The 27,216-nt window shown below is 38.8% G+C and overlaps 1 protein-coding gene across 1 annotated transcript in view; it reads left to right on the top strand.

Moving 5' to 3' along the window:
- The first annotated feature begins 3,849 nt into the window (after positions 1–3,849).
- The window catches only part of TMEM255B (transmembrane protein 255B), a 57,834-nt gene continuing 34,467 nt past the window's right edge, over positions 3,850–27,216 (top strand). The window contains exons 1-4 of the mRNA XM_087938545.1: positions 3,850–3,971; positions 19,063–19,205; positions 21,744–21,806; positions 26,907–26,996. Coding sequence (XP_087794671.1) covers positions 3,914–3,971; positions 19,063–19,205; positions 21,744–21,806; positions 26,907–26,996 — 354 coding nt within the window. The 5' untranslated portion in view covers positions 3,850–3,913. The remainder of the gene's footprint in view (positions 3,972–19,062; positions 19,206–21,743; positions 21,807–26,906; positions 26,997–27,216) is intronic.

Genomic DNA, 27,216 nt, shown 5'->3' with positions numbered 1-27,216 from the left:
CAACCCCTTTTCCTCTTCTCTAGAGTCATCATTCCTGCAAGTATGAGCTGCTCACAGCAGTTCTAATACAAGTTAGTGTGGGACAGTTATTGGCAAGTGCTGGATAGACAAAAAACACCTTTTGTTTTCCCTCTTCCAACTTGGGCCTTTCTGCCTTTATCTCCTTGAGCAGCCTGATCTGATTACGACTAGGACACGCTTCAGTCTTTGGTTGCAGGCTTCACTTGTATATTGCTCTCTAGATTTAGATCTCAGAAATGGCTTGGGAGATAAAATTGCGACTGAACAAACTGTACAGAAATGGCAAGCTTTTTAACAGTATGATTAAGATACATGCTACTAAAATACCAAGGAGAAATGAAAGGGCAGGAGTAATTCAATTTTTAAATCATTGGCAGAATGTCTTTATTTAACCCGCAAAAGAAAAAAAAAAAGAAAGGTCTTATAAATCCACATTATATGAGCGATAAATGGAATGGCTCTAATTCTTTATAAAGCTGTCTATTACTCTACTCGGTTCCATTTTAAGTGGGGATGCTAAGATGGCTAGAGTCACCTTTGTAATTTTAGTGGTATTCAAAGTCTGCTTTGGCCTCAGTCTACGTATGTCATGCCATAGGCCTTCTCAAATGTATATCGAAGTCCAGCAATTTGCCTTACTCTGGATCAGACCAATTCTTGATTCTGACTGGCTGGAATTCTCTAATTTTTTAACCCGATGGACAAACTAGGAATTGCTCTTGGGGTCTTCTGCATCCAAAGCATGTTCTAGATCACCGAGCCACAATGGTCTACTGTGTTTCATCTACACATGTCTGAACATAGTTCTATGCACACAACTACAAATTAATTCATGGGGACTTAATATACAAAGCCATCTTATCTTTTTTCCTCTTTATTGGTGTCATATGAGTGGCCACCTTTTATTCTGCTATTGATTATAGCAGAATAGAAAATGCCTAATGAGCTCTTCTCACACGTGGACTAGTTACCTGTTTGGATGTGAAGTATTATATGTATTAGGGCTGTGCAACACTTCATTCTCCAAAAGGTGTTCCCGAGCATGTCAGTGAGCAAGCATAACACCTGTGTGAAGCACCTCAGTATAACTTTTTAAAAAATTCTATTCCCCCCACCCCGCCAAGCTGTTTGGATAGTGTGGCAAATTGCACTGTGGAAGATAGTTAAGGAGAAATAGTAAGTGTATGTACATTGAGAGGTGATGACATAAAGGATTTACAGTTGGATTCCTTCCTTCCTAGTAGATATTATGTGCTAAGAGACATCTAGAGAGGTCAGTTATAAACACTTCATGGATGAGTGTAGCCTTTAGAACATATTGTATACTACATAACCCATCCAATTAGTGCCTTTTATGTGCTTTTCTCCAAAGTGTCACCAGAAATTTGCTCTGTCTATATAGTAGTGTCCACTTTGTTGCCTTAATGAAGCCATTGTTAACACTTAAGGTCCATGGATTTCAGGATTTCCCAGACATTGGGAGAAATGTCCACCAATGTGGACTAATGTGATGAACACCTCCCAGGTACGAAGGACAGGCCTTTCCTTCATGTAGGTTACCAGCAATACCTGGTCTGTGGTTCTCGATACCGCCCTATATTTCCAAGAGAATGGGAACACCCCCTACAGATCTCTACTAATAGAAGGTTAATTGTAGTAATTTCCTGACCCTAGAAGCTTTCAATAATATAATTCAATTTAACAGCAATTTGAAAGAAAGAAAAAGAATGAAAAAAAGGAAGGAGGGAGGGAAGGAAGGAAGGAAGGAAGGAAGCATTCAACTTTCTTATTAATGATTCCTTCACTTGGCTGCTGTGCAAATATACCCAATGTTTATCTTGAATGTTTTAAGAAATGAAGCTATACTACCAATCATTTTTAAAATGAAAAGCGATATTTAACTCTCAATTAAAATTTAGCACCTTGGAATTAAATCCTTTTCCATTATTAAACCAAAGGAAATACCAATGGCTCTCTATGCCAGTTCAACCTGATCTTTTAACCTGGTTTGTTTTCTTCAAAAGCTTCCATTCTAGCCATTTTCACCAGGTCCAGAACATGGAAAAAAAAAATTCTTAAGGAAGTTTCAGCTTTCTTTTTGCCTCAAGCATGTCCAGCTGGCTTTGTAAAGCGAGACAGATAAGAATGGCTCATATTTTAAGACTATAGACATTTGCCTAGAATAGATAGAAGAATATGCTTCCTGTGGATGATTTGAGTCTTATCAATACCTCCGATCCTTGACTTAGAGCCAGTTTGGTGCAATGGCTAAGGTACCAGGCTAGAAACCAGAAGATCATGAATTCTAGTCCTGCCTTAAGCATGAAGCCAACTGCATGACTTTAGGCCATTCCCGCTCTCTCTGTAGCAGGGGTCACCAACTTTTTGGACCTCGGGGATCACCAAACTCATTATTTTAAATCCTGTGGACCAAAGACCCTGGGAAAATCCCCCCAAAAGTCTGCAGGAAAATTCCCCACTCTGTTTTCCTCCCAATCGATCTTTCTTTATTTGGGATTGCAGGATGCCATCTCCAGCTCCGTTCTCAGGGGGAGAGAGAGACTTTTGGCTTCATGCAAGGAAAGCAGCAGAAGCCTTTCTTTCTCTCCTCCAAACTCCGCCAGAAATGAGTCTTTGTGAGACCAGCACAGCCTCTTGGATCAGGATGCCTGGCAGGTCCCAAAGACTCATTTCTGTCGGAATTTGGGGGAGAGGAAGAAAGACTTTTGCTGCTTTGCTTGCGTGCAACCAAAAGCAGAAGAAGAAAGAAGTGGAAAGAAGCAGCCTGGTGGCCAGACAAGATGCATGGGGCACGTTCCCCCCTCTGCCCTTTCCCCCTTCCCTCACTACCTCATGTTGTTCGCAATGCATGCGATACAAGCCTTGTGTGTTCCCGCAGACTATGTGGGTAGGACAGCCTTGTGTTCCCATGCAATCTGGATTAATTGCTTTGGGGGTGATATTTCTCTGCGGACCACCAAAGTTTACTCGCAGACCACGAGTGGTCCCCGGCCCAGTGGTTGGCAACCACTGCTCTGTAGGCATCCTAGGAAGAAGGCAAGGGCAAACCCCTTCAGAAATGTTTGCCAAGAATATTACAAGGATTTGTCCAGTCAACTGCCAGGAGTCAACTCTGATTCCAATGCACAGAGAGAAAGAGACCCAAATCACTCCCTGGCTGAGAAGTTGGCAAATATAAACTTTTGCCCAAAGGGTTAGTAGAAAGTTGCCACTGCTGAAGTTTTTTGGTAGGACAGTCACCCATATGGCAAAATAAGCATGAGGGGCACAGGCTGATCCCTTCAGAGAAAGAAGGTCAGGTGTTGAAATGAAGATGCTGTGCTGGTAAAGGTATTTCCTTGAAATCAGGGGCTGCTGCCCAGATCAAGGATTCTCATGGGGGAGCTGTTCTGTTCTGTCTTGTTTCGGAGGGCTTTTAAAGGGTTAAGGATTTGACAAAAGTGTAATAATGAAAGGATTAGCCCCTTAAATCTCCCGGTTTTTTCCCCCCCTAACCCTTTGCTTCTGGCGTTAATTGTAGCTTGCAGCCCCTTCCCGCTTTTTACACACACACACACACACACAACACACAACACACACCCCGCTCCATCCTTGCACCTGTCGGAAGGCAGAAGGGGCTGCCTTGGTTTCAGGGCGAGAGCAAATGCTCCTCTTCCTGCTGCCCGACGCCGGAGCGAAGCCTCTGCCCCGAAGAGGCCGGGGTCGCCCTTCGGTCACCTCGAAAGGCCACCTTCGCTCCTCCCTCGGGCTCCGGCGGCGCCTCCTCTGTCCTGCCTCCTGCGACTCCCGCCTTATCTTCGCAGGACCGCTCGGTCGATGCCCCGGGACGGGCTCTGCATCCTGCCGGCCGGGTCCCACCGTCGCTGGGCGGATGCAGCCTTCCGTTGCCCCTGCCTCTACCGAGCCTTTAGCCATGCTGGACCCCGCAGGTAAGTTGGAGACTCTGGCCGAGCCCGGGTTGTGAGTGGGGGTGTCATTTCCTCGCCGGTTTGAGGTTTCGGGGCGCCACCTCAGATGGAGGGGTTCAAAAACCCCGTGGCTTCTGACGGGCCAAACGGTTTAAGGGGCGAGGGCGTTAGTGTTAGTTGTTTCCTTCAGGGGTCACTCTTACACCCCCGTGGACCCTCCCCTCCTCCTCACCTCGCCTCCCACTGAGCCAGCTACATTCAAGGATGCTCTCGGGTTCTTTCCATTCCACAGCCCCCACCCCCGAAACGAATTCACATGACCACGAGATACGTGTTCAGAAGGTGAGCGACAAGTGGGACCTTAATTCACTTTAACTTGCAAGTATTTGCAGACAGGCTATTACCAATAGTAAGGCTACACTTTTACCTTGCGTTTCATTTTCAAGTAAACATTCTTATAAAAGGAAGTCTCATAAATCCCTCCCCCCCAATTAATATCATACACTTCCAAAAATATGATTTTATTATTGTTCCCATCTCAATTATTTCAGTATCCAGTGATTTCTTAACTTTTGAGTTGTTCAGTGTTTGAGAAGTCTTGCTCCGCTGTCAGAGATATGCCTCTTCTATTCAAAGATCATGACACCAGAGTGTAAGTTCTGTTATGAAAAGCCAGCACTGTACATAAACCTCATCTCAAAATATGTATATAAAGAAAAATATATCATCATAGTTCATTCCTTGTGGTCCTCCTGCAGTTTCTGATGTCAGCTGCTTAGATGGTTAAAGAAATACAAGTATTTTCTAAAAATGTCTAGACATTGTGAAGAAACCTTGTTGGTTATTATGAGCAATCAGTATTTTGTATGATAAATTTGGGGAGGCTAGCTATTATAATAGCTTTCAAGCGAAGGTTTGCAATACTTAGGGATTTTGCTTCTTTGCCATTTCATTAGTTAAAGTATTCATTCTTTGTTGAATATTGTGAAATGGTTAAACGCCTGATAATTTAAGAAAAAAAATATTCTGATCAGGTTTGAAAAACTTCCAGATTTCAGGAAACTTTTACAGTAAAAGCATAGTTCATATTTTTTACTCATGATAAGTGTCTGTCCATCCGTCTGTCTGTCTGTCTATCATCCATCTATCATTTATATATCTGCCTGTCTACCTGTCTTTCTGTCTGTTTATTTCATCTCTCAGTTATGGAGGAGCTCAATGGTTATAGCTAAGACTGACCATTCATTATCAGAAAAAGAATTCATTGGAAGAGCAATGAATCCACCTCTATCCAGCTGCAGCTCCCTATATAGCAAATGGTGTCCACTTATCGAAACTTAAATGAAGCCCCAGACATATATTTAAGAGAAGTGCATAGCATTCAGATAAAAAGAATGGGAATTAGCCTTTTGAGTCAAATGTCAGCTATCTATGGATAGAGGCACAATGGCTTAGTGGTTTCATGGGTAACATTGTGTGGTGGGATGAGCTCCCATCATTCACTTCAGCTTCTGTCAACCTAACAGTTCGATAGCATGTTGTATGTGAGTAGATAAATAGGTACCACTTCAGTGGGGAGATGAGTTGGTGCACCATGCAGGCAGTCATATTCATTCAGGCTCTGAACCTTCCCAGTTGTGGTGCCCATTTGCAAGATGGCTTTGAGGAGGGAGGGCCTTGGATGCTGCTTCTGCAGAAAGAGCTGCTTATCTTTCTTTCTGGTGTGAAGTCAGTTCGCCCGTTTATGGTGCACCTTTGGAAGTGTGGAAGCATTTTCTACGGCAGAGCTAGTAATTTGGCAAACTACTACTCTGCAATAGCTTTGTCCTCTCCTGGCTAATGTATCAACGCCACACAATATACAGACATCTGGCTCACAACATGCCTGACATCAGTATTGTGGAAAAGAAAAAAGTCTGGTGCATTGATAATTGCAATACCAGGTGATGCACAAATTGAAGAGAAATGTCTAGAAAAAAATAACAAAATATCGTGATTTGCAGATTGAAGTTGAGCAATTATGGAGGAAGAAATCAATGCTTGTATCAATAGTAATAGGGGCCCTTGGAACAATACCCAAAGGGCTGCTTCGATATATGGAAAAACTGCCTATATTCTCAGATGCTGCCTTAACAGCTCTTAGGTTCTTGGTTTGGACTTGAATTGCTAAATTTTTACTAGTCCCAGATTGGTGAATTGTGAATCGAATTGAAGATTAAATCTTTAAGAATAGTATAATAATATCTAAGGATGTTGTATGATGAATTTCGTATATCGATGTCAGAACTATGTAGCAACAAGCAGGACTGGAAATAAACTAAGGAAAAATGTTTCTTAGCTCTGTTTTAGATTAATTGAGCAAAAAATAAAACGATAGAACCAGAATTCTTATTAGGACTTCTGTTTACAAATAACACACACACACACACACACACACACACATTGTAACATCTAACCGTCTTCCACACTTTTGCTGGAGGAAAAATAGCCTCTTCTTGCTGCTAGAAACGAAAGCCAGGTTGTGCCTGAGCAGTGTTTACACAATAATTTCAATCTTCTAAATTCACTTACACCACTGAGTACAAATCACAGGAAGGAAGCACATTCTTTTCTAGACAGAGTGGTGTTTTCAGTAGAAAGAATAAGAAATCACAATATTAAGAATTTCAGTATGATGTAACCAATAAATATTTGAATCTTGTGCAAAATGCATCTTGCTATTTGTTTAGTATTATCTCATACTACAGTATGTAGAAAGTGTATTTCTAGCAGAAAAAGAATCAGTAGGCAGTTCATAATTATTTACTTTTTAGAAAGAAAAACATAACCCAGCTATAGTTAACAACTTTAAAGCCCATTTGTAAGGGGTAAAGCTTCTTCATTTTTTTTCGATTGGAATTTCAAATAGATATAAGTGGTTTTCATCTGACAACTGTCATGAAGCCTGCCCATTACTGTCATACACTGTGACACAAAGTGGGTCACCAATAAGACCAGCCTGATTTTAAAACCTTTTGTGTGGTGGGCATTAAACAAACCCACTGTTCAGTATGAGCTAGTTCTGCTGAACTAGTTTTCAGCAAAAACGTGACCATGGACACTGCAAGCAACTGTAAATGTGAGCTGTTTGGCAACTGCCCAAAATGTGATCACATGACTGTAGGGGGGGCAGCGGCCATTGGAATTTTAGAACCAGGTCATAAATATCCCGGGGAGGTCCATCGTAACTTCAAACAGTACCTGCACTTAGATCCTGCTGTATGATTTTCCTTTGATTTGTAGAATAAAATAATCTTCCCAAAAGGTCAAGTGGAATAGTTTATTTACTTAAATTGCTCCACATTTAGTGAAATCCTACTTTCTTATTACTGTGTTAGATAGCAATGAAATAATATGACCCACAATGTCTAACATTATGAGAATCTAAAAGAGAAAAAAAAACAGACATAAAATATTCTGTTTTGGAATATAAAGTTTCTCTTTGGAACACCTCCAGTTAAATTCAATCTTCAGTCATATAATCGTTGTATAATTATAATTGTACTAACAATAATGGAATTTCCTCCCAAATTACCTTAATTTTGAAATTAGGCATATGGAAATAGATACCAGTGGTTTTCAGAGAACATATTTCCAATAAAGTGTGCTTTAAAACGGAGCATTATTTTGCTTGCAAGAGGGAGAAATGTGAGAAGAATTAGAGAGCAGTTACTGCAGAGTTGCACTATATGTAAAATTATGATTTTTTTTGTTTCATAATATGTTAGATTTAAAGGTTTATAGGTGGCAGTATATGCTGGGGTGGGATTCAAATTTCTTCACAACTGGTTCTGTGGGCATGGCCTAATTTGTGGGTGTGGCTTGGTGGTCATGTGACTGGGTGGGTGTGGCTTTTATGTAAATATTCTAAATATTTATATAAATATTGAATTTTTTATTTAAAAAAGCAACTTTTACCCAAAATCAGGCAAAACAAACAGGCAGATTGAGTTGCTCACAGAATCACAGATTCAGTTAGAGATCTACCATTCTGCAATCTGCTACCTGAGTCTGTCTCATAAAATATTCTAGCAAACAAACTCAGAAAATTAACTCAGAACACACTATGTATGTAAATATTGAATTTTTTATTTAAAAACAGAGCAACTTATACCCCAAATCAGGCAAAACAGGCAGGCAGATTGAGTTGCTCACAGAATCACAGAGTCACTTAGAGATCTACCATTCTGCAATCTGTTACCTGAGTCTGCACTGAAAAATAGAAACTTCAGTCAGCTCTGCTTTTAGATTAGCTAGAAATCAAGAAATCCAATGATTTCCTGCTTTCTAGCTAATCTAAATCTCCCGGCAGAGCTGATAGTCGGAACAGCTGATGGTTAGAAAATAAAAGGAAAAATAGCAACTTACCAAAAATTAGGCTAACGCAGACAAGTTGGATGGCGCGCAAACCAAGTAAGGAATGAGTGGGCGGGGTGCTGCAGGGCAGGGCCAGCTAGTGGTGCGATTTGCCGATTCTCCAAACTAGGCAGAATCATAACAACCGGTTCTATTGAACCGGACCGACCAGGTAGAATCCCACCCCTGAGCATATGGTCAACTTAGGTTAACACCTAGCCAATGTCAGATGTGGTTGGTACTTAGATGGGAAATTGCCCAGAAATTAAAAAAAAATAGAAAAAAGCAATGGCAAACCATTTTGGACTCTTGCCAATAAGTCTACATTGACATATCTATGAAGTCACCAGGAGTCAAGAACTTATTTTTAACATTCTTTTATAGTACAGGTAGTCCTTGACTTACAATCACAATTGAGCCCAAAATTTCTGTTGCTAAGTGAGACAGCTAAGTGAACTTTGCCCCATTTTGTGATCTTTCTTGCCATAATTGTTAAGTGAATCACTGCAGTTATTAAATTAACAACACGTTTGTTAAATGAATCTGGTTCCCCATTAACTTTGCTTGATAGAAGGTTGCAAAAGATGATCACATGACCCCAGAACTGCAACCATCATAAATATGAGTCAGTTGGCAAACATCTGAATTTTGATCATGGGATCTGCTGCTGCAACGGTGTGTGAAAAATGGTCATAAGTCACTTTTTTTGTTCTTGTAACTTCGAATGGTCACTAAATGAACTGTTATAAGTCAAGGACTACCTGTAATCCCACAATACCATTTGGATAATGTGGTTGACATTTTTCCCTCAATGATACTGATATTGCTTTTTAGAAATAATTAGATTAGTAAAAAGGAATAGAAAATGTACCTCAAATTGAACTTTTTAATTCAATTTTCCTTATTCATGTCTGGTTCTTGGAGAACTAACAATCTCCCTGTTTCTAGCCTGGTGTCTTAACCACCTCACAAAACCAGCTCTTTGTGGCTTTCTGAATGTTCATTGTAGATAATATAATGTATTTTTGCAAAATAAAGTGTCTTGATTACTTTATTGTGTAGTGGTTACTGAATTAACACTATGTCTGTTACAAAAGAAAAAATACCTTTAACATGAAATACTCTTTCTGTGGAAGTCATTTCTCTTTAGTCATTAAAAATATAGACATTATTTGAACACTGTTATTTTAAACCATTATTCAACCATTTTATTAGTCAAACAATGGACCATAAAGCAATATAATCATAGCAACAAACTCAAATCCTTGTTCTTTTACCTTAAAATTCAAAAAGCAAAGAGACGTCATATGCAAGAGACGATTCTATTGCGTACATTCTTAGTCATCCAAGAGCTAACATTTATAGAGATTATTGAATTGAGATTTGAAGCAAAACCTGGTTATTAGTTTCTGCCCTTTGGATAAGTTGAGCATTTAATTAGAGGAAGCAATTGTTAAAAGGAGATCTCGTATCTCTTTTTAGCATGTTAGCCATCACATTTCATTTACCTTTGTTAAAATAAAGGCAGCTTTAAACAATCTACAGACAATAAAGAAGCAAAATATGATGGTAATTAATAATTTGCTAACTTAGAAAATTCAGATGACATGACTTTTTTACCACCAAATATTTGTTATTTAATGTGTAATATTGGTAAAAACAAAATTCTTTTAAAAACTTTATAGCCCAATTGTACCATTAGCGATTAAGCACCACTATTTTCAATGGAATTGAGTTTGATAGGGTTATGGCCTACTGTACACATGGCCTGTCTGTATTTCATAAAGTGTATTTTCTGTGTTTTATGTTTTTTGCACATTTGTTCAGGTTTACTCAAAAGAGATGATTTGCCATTAAAATGTTTACATGACCTACAACATTCTCTTATTTGTTCATTTGTGTTGTGGTCTCTTCTTTGTTAATTTGTGTTGAAAATTAGGATCTGAATCTGATATGAAAATATATGTTTGAACTGGCATGCCAAGCTTTGCTGCTTACTCTATCTCTATAGCAGTCTCTGGGAGTGCAGCACTTAGAATGTAAGCATAAATTAACAAAGAAAAATAGAAGAAGCTGAATATCGTGGCACTTTAAGCTTTGCTCAAGCTCCTTTTGGAGAAGTTGAGGTCTTGAGCAAAGAATGTTTGGCTTGTTTTGTTGCAAACTTTATCACTTGAGTTTTAATTGGTTTTAATTACTTTTTAATTGTGCTTGAATTTGGTGTGGGTGTCTGTATTTTGTTTTGTTTCTGCCTCATTGAGTGCTTTCTGTTGGCTCAAAGATAAGATATAAAGGGCAGCATTCAGAGATCTAAATTCAATAGGAGCCCTTGTTTGAAGATGTGTTCCTATAGCAGAGTGCAGAAAAAACGATGCGTTGCGTAATTAAAAAGCACAACATCCAGGGCCGTCTTAACAGCATTATGGACCCTGGGCAAAGCAATGTACTGGGGGCCCCTATGACAACTCCTCACTGGAATAAAAATGTAAATGGTCCGTTAAAATTAAACTTATATTTATTTTACTGGCACTTCCAACAAAATCGGTATTGAAACAGTAAAAACATGCTGTGCAGCAATATGTTGCTGTATCTATATGATACAAGATGCATTGAAGGGTTAACATACACAGATTAGTATGGGCCCACGGCAAGTGCCCATCAAGACCATGTGTTAAAACAGCCCTGACAACATCCCATTAACATAGGAGCTCAAAATATAGTTGTCTTGGATGCATAGTATGAGCTTAGCCCAACTGTCAGTGAATGTTAGCAGACATTTGTCGCGTTGAGCGACCGGTCTGTTGTTTCGCCTTTCTGGTTGATTGCTGAATTCCTCTCAGAGAATAACCCTTGCAAGGGTGAGATTTAAAGTAGCCCTCGCAAAGGCGAGACAGTGGGACCCTCGCAAGGGTGAATTAGTCCTCGCAAGGACGAAGTTTAAAGTAACCCTCGCAAGGGTGAGGCTAGGCAAGACTCACAAAAGAGTGATTGCCAAGCAAGCACAAGAAATAAAACACACAAAACACAAGAAATCTTCAAAATGAGGCAACACTTGAGCCTGGGGGAGATGGGATTCCCTGGCTGCCCTGGAACAGATGGAAAAATCCGGGCCTCTCTGCTTCTCCTGCTCCTTTCTTCTGCTTCTCTTCTCCCCCAGGCTTTTTTCTGTCCTCTTTTATTGTGCTAATTCAAGGGAGGGGGTCAGAGAGGAAATTTACAGAAAGGTAAAGAAATACAATGTTAATCTTTTTAGACCAGTTTACGTGACATGAGTCACATACTCTATAGCTGCTATTTTGTAACTCCTATAGACAGGCATATCTCCTTGGAATACACATTCTTGTCTGGGGTTATTCTTTTATTTAACTTCCTCCCTGTCAGTGCTTCCCTGCTGAGCTGAATACGTGCTTTCCAGCAAGATTTCTTCTTGTGGAAAAATACAAGACAGAACCTAGATAAAATAGTCACAATTCCTCCTTTCTTTATTTTTTGTGCTCATGACTCTAGGTAGAGTTCTTTCTCTTCCAGAGTAGTCTCACAAGGTGGCAACAAGCCCTTCGGTTTGTTGATGCCTTGCTGAACCAGCTCATACGAGGAGAAGTCCTCATCCCCAGTCGTGGCTGGACCTAGTTAAGAAATTTTCTTTGGGAGAAAAGAAGTTATTAATGTCTATTTCCTCCTCTGACTCTTGGTCAGAGTACCATTCAACAGCGGTTTTTGACCAGATCTTTTGATTCAATGCTGGATGTAAGAAAGCTAACTGTTTTTGAGTATTGTTAATTTCATTGTCAAGTGTTTTCAAACAATCCTTCAATAATTTTAGTAAACGTCCTATTACACATGGACCAATAGTACATGCAAGAAGCAATAACACAAGAGGACCTATTAAGGCTGATAAGAGTGTTGTTAACCAGGGAGAAAAATTAAACATGCTTTGATACCATGACTGTCCTTGAAATATCATAATTAGACATAGATATAGAAAGATGAATTGTAAAAATATTCCCTTCATCTCCTAGACCATCCCACTGACGTCCTCCCCAGGTAAACCCAACCATCCATTGTTTTTTTGTAAGTGTCTTTCCTTTTGCAGTAAATGTGATTCTGAGTGGATTTAGTCTCTGTCCACAACAAAGCCTTGAAGAGCAGGGAAGATGTTCTTGATCACGGGTAATATGAATATAGTCATTTTTGGTAGGTGCTTCCCACCAGATATGACCTGTGGATACACAACTCCATTTTTACAATATCTGTCAACTACCCCACCGCAGGCAGCACGAGAAGCACCAGTACTGTGAGCAGGACAAAAATATAGTCTAAAGTTGTGAATAGGTGCTGGAGAACAGGAGCCTTGCTTGTCCCATATATCAGCTTGTAGTTCTTTATCTGCAAATTTTTCTACTCCTGTCCCCATTTCAGCAAAATCCATGAAAAGCTGAGGAAACCATGGCCATCTAGTATAATTAGTGGTGGTGTTTAAAATATTTCCTTGAAAATCAAGGATAGTCCAGGTATATTTTTGAGGTTGATGTTCATTTGTAGAAGGTTGTATGCTTGAGGAATGCGATGATAGCCAAATCTTGGAACAGCACGAGATGCAGACCGCTTAGAGATGGAGTTGTCAGCGATGAAGACAGGATACCCAAGATGGCGAGCTCGAATGGGAGCTGTAGTCTTACGATGAGTGTCATCAGGGATGAGGTGGCGTCTTCGCATGACAGGTGTTTTGTAGTGAACAGGAACCCAGGAAGATGAATGATGCAATATGCATTTGGTGACATCACAGGGTGGAAAGCAGCAACGAAGATGCCATTGCAGTTTGTCTCAGGAAAAGTTGTCTCAGAATTAGCTTGAGATGGCAATGTAGGAAAAGCAGAGGATAGTGGAGGAAATGCCACTGAAGGAGTGGAAAGTAATAGAACAGTGTGATTAAAGTATGTGTGATTGTGAAAAAATCCTAAGCAAGAATAAGATCCTATAGTAGATAGAGTAACATGTATAGTTAAAAATATTAAACAAGGAGAATAGTAATAGTGAACAGTAATGTCAGAAGTAGGAGAAAGAAAGCTACCATTGTGTTGGAAAACATAATTACATGCAGAAAGGAGATTATCTTTAAAAATAAAGGTAACAGTGTCAGCAAGAAAAGTAAATATAGCATCAGGAGATGCCCTGAATTGAGAAAAGACAGGAAATATTGATATCAGAAGAAAAATTAGAGTTAGAGTTAGGTTTGCCATGGTAAGGTCTGACACAGCGAGCAGGAACCCAAAGCACTCGATCAGGAAGTTGGACAGCAGCGTAACCTTTTCCCCAGGTGATGAGCTGTGCAGGACCTTTCCACGCAGGATCTGGAAGCTGTCTGAAATAAACAAGAGGACGGGAAGAGGGAACTACTGGCTTGGTGAAGTGGCGAGAAGCCGCTTTTTTGTCGACGTAGCCTATTCCAGGCGAATAAGAATGAGGTGAAGAAGATGCACTTCTAGACAAAAGTCACACCTTGGAACCTGAAAGGCGAAGGGATCCCAGACGATTAGAGATCCCGGACGAGCCCCCAGCTGTCGCGTTGAGCGACCGGTCTGTTGTTTCGCCTTTCTGGTTGATTGCTGAATTCCTCTTAGAGAATAACCCTCGCAAGGGTGAGATTTAGAGTGGGACCCTCGCAAGGGTGAGGCTAGGCAAGACTCACAAAAGAGTGATTGCCAAGCAAGCACAAGAAATAAAACACACAAAACACAAGAAATCTTCAAAATGAGGCAACACTTGAGCCTGGGGGAGATGGGATTCCCTGGCTGCCCTGGAACAGATGGAAAAATCCGGGCCTCTCTGCTTCTCCTGCTCCTTTCTTCTGCTTCTCTTCTCCCCCAGGCTTTTTTCTGTCCTCTTTTATTGTGCTAATTCAAGGGAGGGGGTCAGAGAGGAAATTTACAGAAAGGTAAAGAAATACAATGTTAATCTTTTTAGACCAGTTTACGTGACATGAGTCACATACTCTATAGCTGCTATTTTGTAACTCCTATAGACAGGCATATCTCCTTGGAATACACATTCTTGTCTGGGGTTATTCTTTTATTTAACTTCCTCCCTGTCAGTGCTTCCCTGCTGAGCTGAATACGTGCTTTCCAGCAAGATTTCTTCTTGTGGAAAAATACAAGACAGAACCTAGATAAAATAGTCACAGACATTCATTATACTTAAAGTGCTAGATTGATCAAGAAATATATGAGGATAGAAAATTCTCCCTCTGTCTAAGCTACATCTTGAAAAGGAGGAAAAAAGAAGGCAGAAAGTTATTTTGTCTCTTATACCTGAAGACTCATTGAAATAGCAATTAGCAGGTAAGGTAAGCTTCATCTTATCCAGGGCTGTCACAGGGAAGAGTCCAGAATAGCAGCCACAGCCATGTGATTGAAACACCACCCATTAAAAAAATGGCTATGTCTTTTACTGCATGCTGTGGCTGCCATCTTGATTTTTTTCAGCCTCACTTTGTGTTCACCTCTGCCCTCACGTCTCTCTCTCTCCATTTTCATCAACTGAGAGGTGCAAAAAGAGGAACAGGTCATCAAAGTGCATCAACAAAAAGAAAGATAATTTTTTAAAAATTATCTCCTCCCCGTTATTTCCCACCCACCCTTCCCTGCAAAGAAAAGTGCCCAACTTGCAAACGCAGGGAATCTGGAGCCAGTAAATTGTCCAGAAAGAAGAGATAAGGTACATCCTGCTCATACTTGTCTCCAGTGGCTTTGAAGCATGACACTTAATTGGGTGTACTGTACACTTTTACCTTAATTTATGACATTTCCTATCCTTTCCCATGAAGCATAGGAGTGTCCTGCTTGCCTAAATCTCTGTCTATTTATTGCATTTGTAGGATGAATATGATGTGGGCTTCCTATATGGAAGCAATTCTGCATAAAAGTTCCTCTTGTGTGAAATAACCTCGAGCATCAGGAATATCACAATTCAGTTTCAATTTTTTTTCTACACACATGAATACAAATCAAGCATGAAATCACCTGGATTTGCATAGACATCTGTTGGGAAGAGGGTGTCAGATTGTCAAAAGCAACATTGTTATGTTGTGATGAAACTTGCAGATAGACCTGGCACCACTACCATGCACTGCAGATTGTGTTTGCCTTGCCTTTCTTTTCTTTGAGGTTTGTTTTCCTGTTATAAATAGAGATTTAGATCTTATCCCACTTCGGAGTGGGGGAAAAAAAATCTCAAAAAAGACTTGCAGTCAAAGCAATTCAGAAATGATAAGAAGAGGAATGTGCATCTGGGCTCATACTGTACAAGAAGAAAGCTACAGACAGGTGCTGGATACACTTTAGTGGTATATTTATCCATAGTAAGCGGTCAGCCTATGGGAAATCAATACTAGTAAGGTATCAATGCAAATATATAATAAAACCTGAACTATTTCCATTCCAAGAAATTCATTGATTTATTGCAAAAGTTGATTGGGAATAAACAGGCCATTGATTATTTAACTCCTCACCATGGAATGAACCATCTTTTCTTTCCATATCTTTCAAAATTAGCAACAATGAGCAACAATTCATCACAACCTGTGATAGTTGATCTTTTGCTTATTTTGGGGAACTTGCAAACATACTTGTTTTATCATCATATAAAGCTGGTCTTGTGAACTATAATGGAATGAGAATCTTCATGGATATAACCAGAATATGAATGTGGTAATTTGCAGGGCAGAATATTGATCTAGGACAGGAGTGTCAAGCTCAATTTTATTGAGGGACACATCATTGGTGTGGCCAGAGTGGGTGTGGCCAGCTCGATGTCACTCATATTTGGGGCACCTGTGGTGGCCTGTGTGCTCTGCCAGCGAAAACAGGCTCCTGAGCTCCGTTTCCAGCTGTGATGGCCTCCTGCAACCCTCCATTTTCGCTGGCAGAGGGTTGCAGGAAGCTGTCACAGCCGGAAATGGAGCTCGGGAACCCATTTTCTCTGGCAGAGGCACTGTGGGCCAGTCCCTCACTGTTTCCAGGGTGGCCTTGCAGGCCAGATCTAAGCACCCCATGGGACAGATCTGGCCCGTGGGCTTTGAGTTTGACACCCTTGATCTAGGAAAAGGAAAGGTCAGCTTTTGTTTTTCCGCATGGTTATTTTATCTTTAATGTGTGAAGGATTTCACCTGAAATCTGAAGAATTTTTTTTAGTTCAAAATTCAGCTTCAGTTTTCTCAGACTTTTGAAGAAAATGCCAACTTTTGGTAATAGCATTAATTGAAAATCTTGTATAAGATGAAGCATGCTAAAAGTTTCTAAGTTTCTAAGGAGAATATAACAACGTTTGTTTATCACCAGAATTCCTGCATCTCCTTATGTGCAATGCTACTTTTGTAAGAGCCAAACTAAATATCCAATGTAAATGTAGGCAGTAATTTTCTAGTAGTATTTACATAGAAAGGGAAACCAGCTGGGAAAAGGATATTTATAATAGGAAGGCAGCAGTGGGTAGGCCATTAGCCTTTCTTAAGTTCTTTTCAGTCTCTCAAATAACCTAAACTAACGTAATAATGGTTTTATTATTAGACATATGTGGATTTCTAACATTTTACATATTTTTAATGACAAACAAAGAGGGTTTAAAGACCTCCCCAGCTATAATTTTGTTTAATCGGCCACTCCAGCTGTTTCCCCCCCCCCAGTTTTAAGGAAATAATAAAGACAAATTTAATCTGTACACCCGGATATAATGCTTAAATGGCTTCCTTTCACACTCTAAATGCTAATACTCTGATGATAAGTATTTGCAACACAATCTTTTCTGTTTATTGAGAACTAAGTCCTAGTGACACAGTGGGTCCTTTTCTCCAAAGAAAGTTTGCATAAGGTTGCAAGTTTAAAATGTCAAAATGTCAAATATTGTTATTTTTAAAATGTATTCTTTTCGAATGGTTCTTAACAATTAAAACTATGTTTGCCTCAAGAGTCTGCATTATTAATTCACTTATATATAACCTGTGAATCATGCTTTACTCTCCATCCAACTATCTTGGATTTTCTGTGCATCATCATATTTTAATTATTTCCAAACTAAAAGAATTTTGGAAAAAATATGTAAAGAGCGTATCTGTCCATCAAGATTCTGTCTATTTATCTAGCAGTAGAATAATTCTCAACAAACTGGACAAGATGGGACTAAATTTCCTGGGGAGGAAGGAACCAGCAATAGAAAACTGACTTTGAAAATGAGCAGGTTTAAGACTTGGCAAAGAAATCCATTTGCCCAATATAACCGTATGGAAGACATACCTGGGTAGTGGATGCTAGTGGGTGCCTAGCAACCATTCAAACTTTCAAAGTTATGACAGACACCACCAGCCCCAGAAATTGCCTACAACCCTGTACTGGAGTGCCATTGGCAACACACATGCACATACACACAAAGTCACAGAACCACATTTTGGTTGATTGGCAACTGGCTCACCTCTATGGCTGGTTGTAGCATTCTGCGTTCACATGACGCAATTTCAAGTGCTTTCTGACAAAAAGCACTTTACGACCATGGCATTGACTTAACAACTGCCACAAAAAGCTCATAAAGGCAGGTCGATCATGTGGGTACCTCAATTTATGACTTACAATGGAAATTCCAGACTCCATTATGATTGTAAGTTGAGGAACATCTGTACACATAGATGCAACACAATTACTTCATGACAGAGAAGAAAACAGACACCTTCTATGGCCACTGCTGAATAATAGGGCTGGAAAGAACTCCCAGAGACTTTACTATACATGTTTTCTTTCTCTTGTTTTTAATGAAATACTTTTTTAAAAATTAAAAATCTGCCCTTGATTCACTATACACAGAGCCATTGATTTATGATCACTGGTAGAAAAGCCTGTTTGTGATTTTAAAAAAGTCCTTAGATGTTTCTCTCTTTCACATAAAAAGCAGATTTAGAGGAGTCCTGTATCTTAGGAAACAAGGAAAGTATTAGCTCCCCTCTGGCATTACGACACTCTTCCAGTTTATCCTCTGTATCATTTCAGCACAAAAAATAAGGGGGAGGAAATGAAATCATAGATATCTTGTATTACATAATGTGTCCTGGAATAGAACTGTCCAAGGTCTGATTCTCAATCTAATTTCAAAAGTCATTTAGGTTGGTTCAGGCTTAGGACAAAATCATTTTTCTGTTTTCCAGCAACTTCTTACTTGAGAAGGAAAAGGTCCAAGAAAGAAAGACAGAGAAAGTTGAAGAGGGAGGGAGAAATGAAAGGGGTGGCAGAGAAAGAATGATTTCACCCTGCTTAGCAGTGTCAAGTAGACAGCAAAACCAAGGGAGCCATTAGTAGAGGATTGGAGCGTTTCATATTTCCTTTGTGTCATCTAGTGTGGGGTTTCCCAATTTGGGGAACTTTAAAAGATGTGGACTTCAGCTCCCAGAATTCCCCAAGTGGGCTGTCGGGCAGCTCAGTACAGTACTTGACTCGACTATCAAATGAAGTCAGCCTTCAGCAGAAAAAGGCCTCCTAAGCTAACATCCATTCATATAGGAACCTAATTTCAGAGATAAGATACTTCTAATTAGAAGTTGCTGTTTTTAAGCTGAGACTGTCTAAGAAGGTTGACATCAAGTTTCTTGTTAAGAGGGTTGCGTATGAATGAAGCAGACTCACCTCTCCTTTGAGATTAGTGTATTTTAATATGCATTTACAATGTGTGTTTTTCACAGGGCACTTCACAAAAAGAAAGAAAACATCTCTTTGGTTCACAGTCGCCCTTTTGGTAGTGTCTATTTTCATACTGACCATAGGACTTGCAGCAACCACAAGAACTGAAAATGTAACTGTGGGAGGCTATTATCCAGGAATAATAGTAAGTCTATCAACCACTGCATTTTAGATTTTTCAGTATTCATAATGCATCAAATAAGGGACCAAAAATGTAATAATGGTCAGAAAAATTGGGTCTGGCTTTACTTATGATGGAAATTCTAGTTTCAGTTGTGGTCATATGTTGAAAACTATCTATATATCTGTCCTATACAGGTTTTGTGCAATTTGAGAATAAACCCAAGTTTAACTTAAGTGTGGATGTAGGTATGAAAGAGCTGAGTCTCAGTTGAGTTATAGCAGTAGACCAGTAGAAAAATCTGAGTTCTACTCTTGCCTCAGTCATGGAAGTCAACTCAGTAACTTTAACATCTTCTCTTAGTCCTAGGAAAAAGAACCACAAACCATTTCCAAACATGTTGCCTAGAAGATTGCATATGGTTACCAGGAGCCACGTCTGACTCAAAATAATGAAAAAATATGAAATAATGGGGAAGTTCATTCCTTATATTGAAAACCCTAACATATAGTTTGGGGCAAGATACCATATATAGGACTTTATGGGAAACATGATTGGGAATGCTTCTATCAAACTTTGGGGGGCTCACCAAATTCATCAATATTTTAGGACTCTTTTGAGTGCCTGCCTTGCTCTACTATTTTTTTTAGGCCAGGTAAAAAAACTGTGAATCAAAACTTGTGAATCTGAGAGTGAGAATAATCCATGAAGGGATTCCTTTAAAAATAGTTTCTTCAATAGCACCATTATGGTGATCATCTTCCTGTCCTGGGAATGTGCACTGGGCTCCATGTTTTTTGTGTGTTTTAGAGAGAAAATAAAAATATGCTTCTTGACCCAACTATCTGACCTTGGTACTTTACCATTTGATTACATCTGCCTATTTCATGTTTTCTTTTATAAGGTTAGGGTGAGAGCATTCATGCAATGTCCCTGTGTTTGCCAACTCTGCTTAAGAGGATTTAGCTAGGTCACTCAGGATGTAAGGCTCCATTCCATGTCATGTCCTCCTGGGAGCAGGTTGTCTTCAGAGCAGCCAATTTTACTAGTGATGGAGGGAGCTGCTATGTTCATAGCTCTTCTGTGATTTTGGAGGAAGGACTTCTCAATTCCACTGCAAGATTCTAGTCCTATGTCTTGCAACATTCAGTTGTGATGATAAATGCTACCACTGTCTGTTGACTGCTTTTCTGAGTGGGTTTCAGACCACACTAATATTCTGCTAACAATATCATCAAAACTCCACACAAAATGGTACAGCTAACATGAGCCATGAGGTCCAAAATAGAGCAAGTCCTTCCATTGCCACCCAAGCAATGTGTTAAAAAAGGCCAGCTTCTATGAAAGAACCATGTTGAGTATTACTGTCAAGCTGACCCATGAGACTGTTGCATCTAAACAAGGAAATAAACAAGGAAACATCAAAGCATAGGATGGACCATTATAGAGAAGAAGTGCTCAAAATGACCATAGACCCCAGCATTTAAATCCCTAATTACCACAGAAAGTTATTTTTAATTTTGTTATCCATAGCTTTATACTACAAGTAGAAGCCCTGTTAGTCACAAGGCTTATCTGCTGAATGAATAAAAATAACCTATTTTATTCATGGGCCAGTTCTTTGTTTTCAATTCTATTTCTTGAAGAAAAACTATTTCCTTTCCCCCCCAAAATTACATTTATTTTTCACCATATTATATAGTTGAACAGATATCTATCTATCTATCTATCTATCTATCTATCTATCTATCTATCTATCTATCTATCTATCTATCTATCATCTATCTATCCAGACAGAGAGACAGACAGGTAGACATTTAACAGAACCCATTTTAAATTATTATAAGAAAATGCCTTTTATAAATAAAAATGATATCTCCTAAGCCCATGGTGGCAAACCTATGGCACACGTGCCACAGGTGGCACACACAGCCATTTGTGCCAGCAAATGAGCCCCAGCCAAACTTACCTCATTGCACATATGCATGCCTCCCAGCTGATTTTCGGCCTGTTTAAGGCCTTTTTCGGCCTCCCAGAGGCTCGGGGAAGCCTTTGCAGCCTTTGGAGGCTGAAAAATGGGCCCGTTTCATCACTTCTGGTATTTCCAGAAATACAGGAAGTGATGAAATGGGCCTATTTTTCAGCCTCCAAAAGGCCTCAAATGGATCAAAAATCAGCTGGGAGGCACGCATATGTCCAGTGCAGGTAAGGGCAGGGGATCACACATGCATGCGCAGAGGGAGGCCCCCCATGTGCATTGTCTTCTGGGTGCGCACAAGCGTGCACACAATTTTCAGCACAGAAGCCCAAAAAGGTTAGCCATCACTGTCCTAAGCTAATCCATTTTGTGTGTTTCCTAGAAGCTTGTTAAACCTTGACAAACTTTTTAATTTCAATGTCTTATTTTTCTTTTATGAAGAGTCTTACAGATAATACTGTATATGTGAAGCAGGTTCTCAATTTACCTGGAATGCCACTTTTCATTCTTCTTTTCTGCCTATTTAAAATTAATGACATCTTATAAATGTAGCTAACTTTTTGTGGATTTGCTTTTTGCCATAGCTTGGCTTCGGATCTTTCCTAGGGATTATTGGGCTCCATCTGGTAGAGAATCGAAAGCAAATGGTAAGCAAATAATCAACAGTTTGATTTAAAAATCAGAACATTGATCTAGTACTCTGTTTTTCATTCTGTTTCTTTCAACATATCTCCGAAATTTTATAAGCATTCAATTTGTAGTTAATTTGTGTAATATATGCTGTGGTAACAGGATGACTAGTAAAGTATAAAATGGATAATTAAAGAAAGACTAAAATGAAGCACTCAAGATGAACACTACTCATTAAAATCTTCTCTAGAGCTTAATTTTATTATTGTCTATTTTGTTCATGTTTTCTTTTGTTCAGCCAAATACAGCATGTTCTGATTTACAATTCATCCAACACTTTTCTTCTTATTTGATACCAGAATCTAATGTGAAAAAGTACTCTGCCCCTGAGCTATTAATAATCTTAGCTGGAAGCCATTAATAAACAATTTAACTGTCCTGCCTAGGTATTTAGTTGTCTTCATTATGAGGCATCATTTCATATGTCTGATTTCTTTTTAAAACTCAGTTTAAGCCCTTTTATTTTGTGGTAAGGAGATCCATTTGTTTTTGTTTTGTTGTTGTTTTGTTTTTTTACTGGTAGACACAAGAATTCTTTTATTTTTATTATTTTTATTTCATTTTTTTACATTTCCAGGTGTGTTTTGTTTACAGTTTAGTCTACAGTCTATAGTCTAGTTTATAATATAAAATACAAAAGCAAACACTAGGAAAAATAAGGGAGGGAAAGGGGAAAGGAGAAGTGCAGAACAGAAGGGAAAAAAGAAAAAAGGCATTGACTTCCAAATTCCTCTGGCGCAGTAGAATAAAACAGTAACATCAAACCTCAACTTTTTACTTTTACATTATAATATAAACTTAACCATTTCTATAACAACAAATCTATCTAATCAGTAAAACCGAAAATCAAAGTTTTATTTTTTTCCACCTCAAGCACAAAGTCCAGAAGTGGTTTCCAAGTACTGTAGGTAAAATCCATTTTTAACATCCAGAGTCATTGAGAGTATTATGCACATTTAATACATTGCAATAATGCTAATGCTATTTCTTTCTTCTAGCTTCTTCTCACTAGATTCCATTTGTATAATCATCCAGGGTTCTAGAACTATGAGGAAGAGTTAGGGTTAGGGTTCTACTACCTTTGTTGCCTAAATTTAATTGTTACTGAAATAAGAGATTGGTGTTTTATACACATTATATTATATAATTATTTCCTAGAATATTTGTATGCTCTGAAAGTGCAGAGCATCTTTCAAAGTCATTGTTGTGAAAGTTAATTCAATATGTGACGGGAAAGGGAGGGATATGGTTTTTTATAAGTAGCAACATGCTAAATGGTCCAACTCTTGAGATAGTCCTAGTTCAGCTTGAGAACAGAACCTGCTAGACTGATAATCCAATTAGACTAGGAAAAAGGTCTGCATAATAGCATGTGCCACTTGCTGTAAGACTAAGTGCAAATTTCACAGTTAAAAGTAGACATTAATTTCCTTCCAAAATCCTTTCCTTTCCTTTTTTTTTTGCTTTAATTTTGCAACGGGTGCAATACAATCATACATGCCAGGTACTGTTATTGTAATAAATCTCAATAAAAGTAGTATTAGCCTTCCTGTGGAGTTGATTTCTTGGTCTGATCTAACCAGTGGAGCTGACTGCCAATCATCATTACTCTGTTTAACCTACCTCATTAAGTTTATATGATAATACAATAAGAAGGCAGTCACTATGTAGTCCCTTGTGCTACTAGAATAAGGCAAACCATATATTCATGTGGGACGTACAATTTACCTCAAAAAAATTAAGAGGAGCTGAAGGAAATGTGTATGGGGGAGGACAGCTGAAAAAAATGAAAGGAATTCTTATCAGATTTGTGGATAACAGGACAAGACATGGAATATTATAAAAGACAGAAACACAATTCAGGATGTTCATGATCTCAATGGATTATAGATTAAGAGACAGAACCATTGTGTTGGCAAAACACTGAATCCTACAAAAACAGTTCACCCCTGAGCCAGGAAGCATAATTCCAGGTATTATTCAGGCAAAAAGGAAACAGATGCATAGTAGGTACAAATCAGGTACAACTGACCTGAGCAACAAGCACTGATTTCATCTAGGTTTGGCATGCTGGGCTTTCCCCACAAGATCAGGGATTTGTGTTACAGATAGGCCGGTTATAAATTCAGTCTACAGAGGGCTAATGGCACAGGTGTCATGCTTCAGCCTGTACATTATCCTTCTAAGTTTGAAATTCTACATTGTAGAATATGGCAATGTGAAAATGTGTTGACTTCAATTCCCAGAATTCCATGGCCAGCATAGCTGGCTAGAGAATTCTGGGAGTTGAAGTCCATACATCTTCAAGCTGCCAAGGATGAGGAACACTGTTAAGAATTGTGAGAAATAGCAGAGCTCCTATTTTTTTGACAATTCAAGATACTTCGTTTATTAATCATCCAGTTTAGCATTTTTCCAATATGGGAAACTGGATTCAGAAATTAGTCACAGAAATTAGCTCTGTTTTTTCAGGATAGCTCAAATAGGAGAGTGAATTAACAGTCTCCTCCTGATCTTTGAATTTTATAGGGAAGAAGTATTCCAAATGATTTAGTCTTAAGAGTACCTCAATCACCCTTTGAATCCCAAACTCACAGTTATTTAATTATGGTAAATGAGTAGATTTGACTTTTCTTTGATCCTTCTTTTAACAACCATTTAAGGAGATTCTCTTTCAATGCCATTTTTAGATATATTCAAATATCTTCCAGATATTTATTAGAATTCACTTGAATAATAACTTTTGTCACCTTGAACAGGATGCTTTGAGGTCTTGCAGGAAAAAATAATTAAAAATATTCTCCACAAGAGGTGAACTGCAGCTAGGTAATTGCAAAGCTGTTTCTCATTAGAAATCCATTGTAATCATTGTAAGTGCTGCAGCTCAAATAGATATAAATGAATAATGAACATCCAGTACCTGAGATATAATCCTGTGCTGTAATGAGACATTTCTTGAGTGAAGTTTCAATTACAACCATGTTCTTATTGTGGCACCAACCTTTGGAGAGAATAGGGCATAAATTGTATGTCTTGGTGCCTGTTGCAATGATAAGCTGCCTTAATAGCTGCAGAGGGGCATCCAGGCAAGACACTATGTATTTGATTTTTTGCTGTATATATGGAGGTGGCATTGCAGTACCCTTCGTTCCCAGAAAGACAGGGCAAAATATCACAGTACATTAAGCAATTATCATGAGTCTAACTGCCACTTGTAAACAGTCTGATAATGGTAGCAGCTCAAGCAGAAGGCAGGGAACTCCAGTTTACAAATATCCTTCAATGTTTGGTTATTATTTGTTTATTTGTTTGTTTCTACTTGTCAACCCCTGGGGACTCTTTGATAACAATACTGTTTCCCTACATAAAATCTAGTTATGCGAACATTGAGAGTCTTTCTACAAATAAATAGAGGCATTATCTGGATAGACTAACCCGAGTTTGAGGGTTATGATACAAAACCTTTTATAAGCATTCAATATTATTAAAATGAAGCATCTTTAGGAAACTCTTTTTCCTTTAGGAAGATTTTTTTAGGAATCTTTAGGGGGGGGAAAATAAAGCATATCACTTAACAACCATTATTTCAGATCACATGCATTTTAATTAAACAAATGGCACACCCCCTTCAGCAAATCTACTCCCGTTACTGTGCTTAGTGCAGTATTCTCCATACAGTCACATTTTCACATAGGGAAGCATTAAAACTATCTCCTATCTGAAGGATGGAGTGGTAGGTAGATACCACATAATCATATCTAAACTACTTTGTTTTGATTCTTTGCCAGGTGTCTATGGAGATTCTCAGTCATCCAGGTCATGGTTGTCACAAAGGTGCTTTTCTCAAGAGGCAATTGGACTTTATTTTTTATTTAATTTGTCAATTGCTTACAATATAATAGATATAATAATAAATATAAGTATAAATAGACTAAATAATAAATAAATAGACTTTCTGATTGCCTCTTTGCCATGTGCAAGCAGGCGCTTGGTGGATGCGGGAAACTATTATAGGTTGGTTAAGCCTACTTCTATGGTTAGGTCCATCCTATTTTCCTTTTATAGACTAAGTAATTAATGCTGAAAAAATCATTTATCAGTTCTAACCGGTGAATTTCTTTCATAGAATAGAATAGAATAGAATAGAATAGAACAGAATAGGAGTTGAAACAGTTATGTCCAGGATGTGAGGGGTCTGTAAATATTTTCACAGCCCTCTTTTTGACTCGTGGAGTATACAGGTCCTCAAATGGAAGGCAGATTGATAGTAATTGTTTTTTTCTGCAATCCTAATTACTCTCTGAAGTCTGTGTCTGTCTTGTTGGGTTGCAGAACCAAACCAGACAGTTACAGAGGTGCAGATGACAGACTCAATAATTCCTCTGTAGAACTGGATCAGCAGCTCCTTGGGCAATCTGAGCTTTCTGAGTTGGCGCAGGAAGAACATTCTTTGTTGTGCTTTTTTGATGATGTTTTTGATGTTTGGTGTCCATTTTAGGTCTTGTGATATGATAGAACCTAGAAATTAGTGTCCATTTTATGCACAGTAAGGTCAACATTTATTGCCTGCCATGTATCTGTCTGATATCTAAACTGTCAATAGGCTTATTCAACAAGACTGTATTTTATGACATAAAGGAACATTTTTACATTTGTTTCGCAGCACAGCACATGTGTTCGATGTTTATAGCATGTGTGAGCTATAAACATTCATAATTTCCCTGATTTTTCTTGTCATCTATTCCATATAAGTTGAATGGCCAAACATATTTTAAAAAGTACCGATGCATTTTCTAATTCTTCACAACTGACTTCCAGTGGCGGATTAAGGCTCACTGGTGCTCTAAGCACTGACAAATCTTGGTGCCCCCCTCCTTTGCACATACAAGATTTTTTACAAATCTCCATTGGGTTTTTTTTCTTTCTCAACTTTGTGGTGCCCACTTTGGGCCTGGTGCCCTAAGCACATGCTTTGTCTGCTTAATGATTAATACACCACTGCTGACTTCCAGTGCAAGCATGAAGCGCTTAATTTAAATCAACATTTCTCTTTGTAGCTGATAGCATCCATCGTGTTCATCAGCTTTGGAGTGGTAGCAGCTTTTTGTTGTGCAATCGTTGATGGTGTGTTTGCAGCGCGTCACATAGTAAGTATGTGCTTTTGTGTATTCTTCCTCCTTGTTAACATTAAACTCCTTATGTGCCCTGTGTAACCAATAACTTCCTTCATGCTGGGATGCAAATCTAGACATTTAGTCAATTAGACCTTCATAGGGGCTATTTATAAGAAATCTGTAGTTTTATCCTTCCTATTTAGATTTACTTAAAAATAGTGACACTAAGCTGATTGGGGCTTATTCCCAAGCA

Source organism: Pseudonaja textilis, chromosome 8 (assembly GCF_049901715.1).
Source record: "Pseudonaja textilis isolate UNSWEBS1 chromosome 8, rPseTex1.2, whole genome shotgun sequence".
NCBI lineage: Eukaryota > Metazoa > Chordata > Lepidosauria > Squamata > Elapidae > Pseudonaja > Pseudonaja textilis.
This window is presented reverse-complemented; position numbering and strand designations above follow the sequence as displayed.